Raw genomic sequence first — 4,835 nt, 5'->3', positions numbered from 1 at the left:
TAAAAGTCGTAGCCATCAGCAGTACACTGGGAGATATTGCCTCGGTCAGTCAGAAGGGGCCGGGCAGTCAGTTATTGCTCCACTCCATTAATGCTACACCCATAGCCAGGAGCGTGACCCTGGAGAGTTCTATAAACTGTCTGTCCTTCTCCACCGCCCCCGAGGGTCAGTCTGTCAACATCCTGGCCGGCGGCATGGACAACGGAATCATCAGGTAAACAGCCCAGATTTACTGTCATTAGATAACTTGGTTTCTATAACATGTAGGGTTAATGTAGAGTATAACATTTATATACATAATTTGTTTCAATACATTTTTTTCTTAACTAAATTTTTTTTTTATTTGAATATACAGCACTTTTCCATTCAAAAATTAGGTACATGTTTTTGATAGCATTGTATTTTTTCTAAGTACATACTAGTAATATTGAGTTTTTTTAATGAGCATTAATTTATGCAATTTTTATTATTACTTTGACAAGCTTTAAGTACTAGCATTTTGATCTGATTATTTTGTCAGACTCTGGAGCAGTATGGACTTGACAGTGCTTAGAGATCTGCAGACTGAGAATCTCATGCACAAACCTGTGATCAGGTAAGATTCCACGCAGGTGCTCTTTTATCTTTTGTCTGAGTCACAAGTCATTTACTGTAAAATCACGTATTTTCAAGGGGTCAAATTTTCATGGTTTGAGGAAAATATTTTGGTTCATGGTTCAAGAATTGTTCAGTAGTAATATATGTGAAAAATTGCATTTCATGGTGAACAGAAATTTGTGGGTCTCTTCATACCTTGAAAACCACGAAAATTAAACCCCCACGAACTTAGTGATTTCACAGTATTAGACATACTGACACAGGAAGATGGTAAATGTTGGGAAAAATTATGATACAACTTGAGCTACTAAGGAAAATAAAAATGGATGATTACATATGATATCTTTTATTATGGTACTCTTAACAATTGCTGGAGAGTCATGAGTCACTAATTTCATATCTGTAGACATAAATGAAGCCATTTTTGCCTCCGATCCATAATGTGTTCAGCAACATGGACATTGACCACAGTCCCTCCTCACTTCTGATTAGATACGTCAGGAAGTCGCCATTCTCCTTTAGCAGGTGCACACACATATTGCCACAGTCACTTAATAAAATGTTACCGGCAGAATCACAACAGATTCCTCGCGGATCAAATTCTGATTGGTTGGGACCATTTCCTTTATAGCGATATCTGAGTTTGCCCGATGAGGAAAGTACACACAGCTGTCCATTGTCAATCGCTGTTCGATCAATCACACAGATATCCCCATTTGTATTTACTGATACCCTGTAAGGGTATAGAAATAAATTTGTCTTTCCATTTTCCTCATACTGGTAAACCTTTTTGGTCTTTCCACTACTTGATAGAAGCAGGACAACACTTTTCTTTGGCTGCCTCTTGGTGAAGAGTTCCTCACTGAAGGCTGTGGCATCTATAGCAGTGACAAGGAATCTGTCGTCTGCAGTGGCACAGATCCCAACAGGGAACAAGGGGGATAAGTCTGCCAGCTTGATAACTTTGTTGGTAGACATTTCACTGATGTTGGCCTTTGGGGGAGAGATTTTCATCACAGAATGCCCTGCATGCCAGGTGTATATGTGGACTCCATTGCTTAATGTGATAAAATCATCTGGTATATGATCAGATTGGGTCTCCCCAAACATACACCCATTCTCTGCGTTTCCGTTGTCAATGTTGAGCAGTACGTTTTCTGGGGACCTGAATTCCCTGTACCAAGCTTGTGTGTCTGATATCGGAGATATGTACTTTATCATTCTGCTCCCTTTCTTGGCTTCAAATATTTTTGTGACTTTGACTTTGCTGTACTTCAGGAATATTTCACCTAAAATAGACTGCAATATATTCTCATCCTTTTTACCCTCCTTGAATTCAATCTGTTGCAAAGTTAAATCTTGTTCAGAGAGTTTTAAGGGGTCGGGTACAGATTCCACATTTTTCTTTAGCTGTAGTAGTTTGGACAAATCTATGGTTTTACTCTCTTCTTCTATGTCTTTCATACTGGATTCAAACTGTGATAGGTACACTTCTATTTCCTTTTCTTTGGCATCTAATTTTTCTTCATTCTCCACTTTGATTGATTTACAGTATGTAACTAACTCAGAGCAAATTCTCTGTAAAGTCTCCCTGACAGTTTCAGTGTGTGTCAGAATTTTCTCTGTTTTTTCTGCTACAAGGTTTTCATTTTCCTGTCTCAGCTCTTTGATTCTCTGGATTTCTGCCTGCAGTCCGGGAACCCTGTCTTGTCTGACTACATTGCACTGTTCCTTCAGCTCCACTTTGATACGGTCCAGTACTTTCACGGTTCTGCTCCAGTCATGAGAACCGTGTTCCTGTTGTCCACATATCAAACAGATTTCTTCTTCACAGTCCACACAAAACATGTCCAGCAGGTCACCGTGGTCATGACAAGTCTTCAGGGCTGCCTGAGCCTGTGTATCACTAAAAGCTGCCATTATATAATCATTACCCAAACTATTTCACAAATAAATCACCATTCTGAAATCCATGCATGCTGCAAACTTTCATGTTCTAAAATCAATATTTACTGTTCTATATTCAACTTCAATACCATTTAATTTTGGGAAACATAGCTTTGAGGAAGGAATAATGAGGAAATACACTTGGTTACAGGAAGTTGTTCCTATTTTACATGTATATCCTGTGGATTTTCAGTTTTGGAGTAATATGCTATTGATATATTAATTCAGGATGTATTAAATAAGTTTGTACATAATTACAAAATATTTATGTACATACATAAATACAATTTCAAACTGAAAAAATAGCCATGAAATGCCTACTTATGCCATATCAGGCATGTAGCCTAGTTTTCACAAATGGTCAATGAAAATTTCCATACCAAATTATCAAAAAAGTTGTTTTTTCAAAAAAAATTGATGTGAAAAAGGGGGAAGGTGATACTTTGTTCAATACAATAGTTTATGTGTAATTCCAGATTGAAAAAAAAAATAAATACAATAATTTAATTAGTATAATTCTAGGAAGATCATAGAAATGAAATGATACATATTTAATTTGTGTATGAGGAATGATGTTACAATACTAGTAAATAAAGTTTTTAATTAAGTCCATGTTATAATTTCCTATTTCAATCTATTTCAGTTTGACCTTCACCAACGATTCTTCTCGCCTCTACATGACTTCTTCTGATGGAACAATTACAGTATGGGAGTCGCCTCCCTTTGGTCGGATCAGACCAAACAACCTGTTACTACACATATAAAGAGACAAGGAAACCTCCTCCTACACATATAAAGAGCTCAGACAACCTTCTTCATATCTTGAGTCATAAACAGTCATGGCATCTCTCCAGCTAGAGGGTATTTCTTGGTTATGCAACACATCTCAGATAATTTTCAGTAAAATTACCTGTAGTGAAATAATCCCTTTTTGTTCAGCAATATCTACATTTTACTTCACTTTATCATTTGAATTGTGAGAAATTGTACATAGTTCAGTAAAAGCACATTGTAGGCAGCTTTATGTATACAGACTGATTCTGAGTATTTAACAGTTCAATGGCAACTTTTTTATGTATATCAATATTTTAACAAGAATCTATTGAAAAGCATCGTTAAGTTATCTATTTTTTGTTTATGAATACTTTTCAATCATCTTTGTTGGAGGGGGGGGGGGGCAAATGTTGTGGATTTTGTGGATAACCCTTATATAACCAAATGTACATCCCCACAAAAAATTACCATGTAAATATATTTATTCACTGAATTTTGGGTGTATATGAGTTATTCACAAAATTGTGTCCCCATGAATCAACTAAATTTTGCTTACCCATGAAGATTTGCCCCCTGAATTAAAGTGATTACACAAAAATGTTATTATATACATGTATGTACAGATAATCTATTCATTTTATACAATCACTTTTACCAAAGTCTCATTTTTTTATAAATTGACCAATATTTGCTCAATGTACTTTCTTGACCATTCCATAAGCGTGTATACAGGTATATACCGGTATTATCCATCCTTGTGCCATTTTATATGAATATTTGACATTGATTTTTGAGTGTGTGGATTTATACTGTAGTGAGTTCAGACTAAGCTTAAAGCTTTGGGTGTGAGATAGTTCCACAACAACAACAATTTAATTGTTAATAGCAAACTGTTCTCTTATTTTTGTTTTCTAAAACAATATGCACTTGAAGAAATTTTGTAAATTTTTTTTTGGATTCATTACGTTTTTTAATTTGAAGACAAAGAGTCTTTATAAAATAAAGGTTTTCTGAAATCCGTTTGAAAAAGTGATTTTTTTACCATAAAATCTCTATAGATTCATAATTGTTTTTATTCAATAATAAAGATACTGATTTATTTTGTTTGTTTTTATTTGCTGAGCACCTTTAGCAATATGTAGGGGTATAAACAATCGTAAGTTTCCTAATAATTCAAGCATCTTTTGTAAAACTTTTGATGGAGAATAATTTAACATTCCATAAAATTAACTGTGCTTTCATTTGATTATGGAGAATTTTCTGGATTGTCAGGCGGCATACCTAAATTTTTTGAGACAATTGTGCATTTTGCGATAAAAGCATAAAATTTTGTATGTAAGTAGAGTAGTTCATTACAAACATATTTGGATATTGGGCCTTTTCAATCGGTACCTTGTATAACCTTGTCGGCCGATTTTCAAAATGGCTGACAAACGCAAGCATTTACAAGAACATTTTCTTTTACACGTTTTAAATAAAAAAAAACATCTTTGCAATATTTATAAATGTACTTACAT

The 4,835-nt window shown here is 34.8% G+C and overlaps 1 protein-coding gene and 2 long non-coding RNA genes across 3 annotated transcripts; 1 reads left to right on the top strand and 2 right to left on the bottom strand.

Annotated features, from left to right (window-relative positions):
• The first annotated feature begins 8 nt into the window (after nt 1-8).
• LOC134270167 (uncharacterized) lies at nt 9-4,295 on the top strand. Its single transcript, XR_009992739.1, has 3 exons — nt 9-214; nt 521-595; nt 3,188-4,295. It is a non-coding gene; the product is annotated as an uncharacterized LOC134270167 (long non-coding RNA).
• LOC134270166 (uncharacterized) lies at nt 880-2,553 on the bottom strand. The gene has a single exon (XM_062752349.1). The coding sequence runs from the start codon at nt 2,515-2,517 to the stop codon at nt 976-978; it is 1,542 nt and encodes a 513-aa protein (XP_062608333.1). The 5' UTR covers nt 2,518-2,553; the 3' UTR covers nt 880-975.
• LOC134270168 (uncharacterized) lies at nt 3,108-3,435 on the bottom strand. The gene is made up of 2 exons (XR_009992740.1): nt 3,323-3,435; nt 3,108-3,290 (listed from the first exon to the last, which is right to left on the bottom strand). It is a non-coding gene; the product is annotated as an uncharacterized LOC134270168 (long non-coding RNA).
• Nucleotides 4,296-4,835: the final 540 nt, after the last annotated feature.

This window comes from Saccostrea cucullata, unplaced genomic scaffold (genome assembly GCF_032062105.1).
Source record: "Saccostrea cucullata isolate Sc308-1 unplaced genomic scaffold, CSIRO_AGI_Scuc_v1 ctg15524, whole genome shotgun sequence".
NCBI classification, from domain to species: Eukaryota; Metazoa; Mollusca; class Bivalvia; order Ostreida; family Ostreidae; genus Saccostrea; species Saccostrea cuccullata.
Note: the sequence above shows the minus strand (reverse complement) of the source record. Positions and strands in the feature narration are given on the sequence as shown.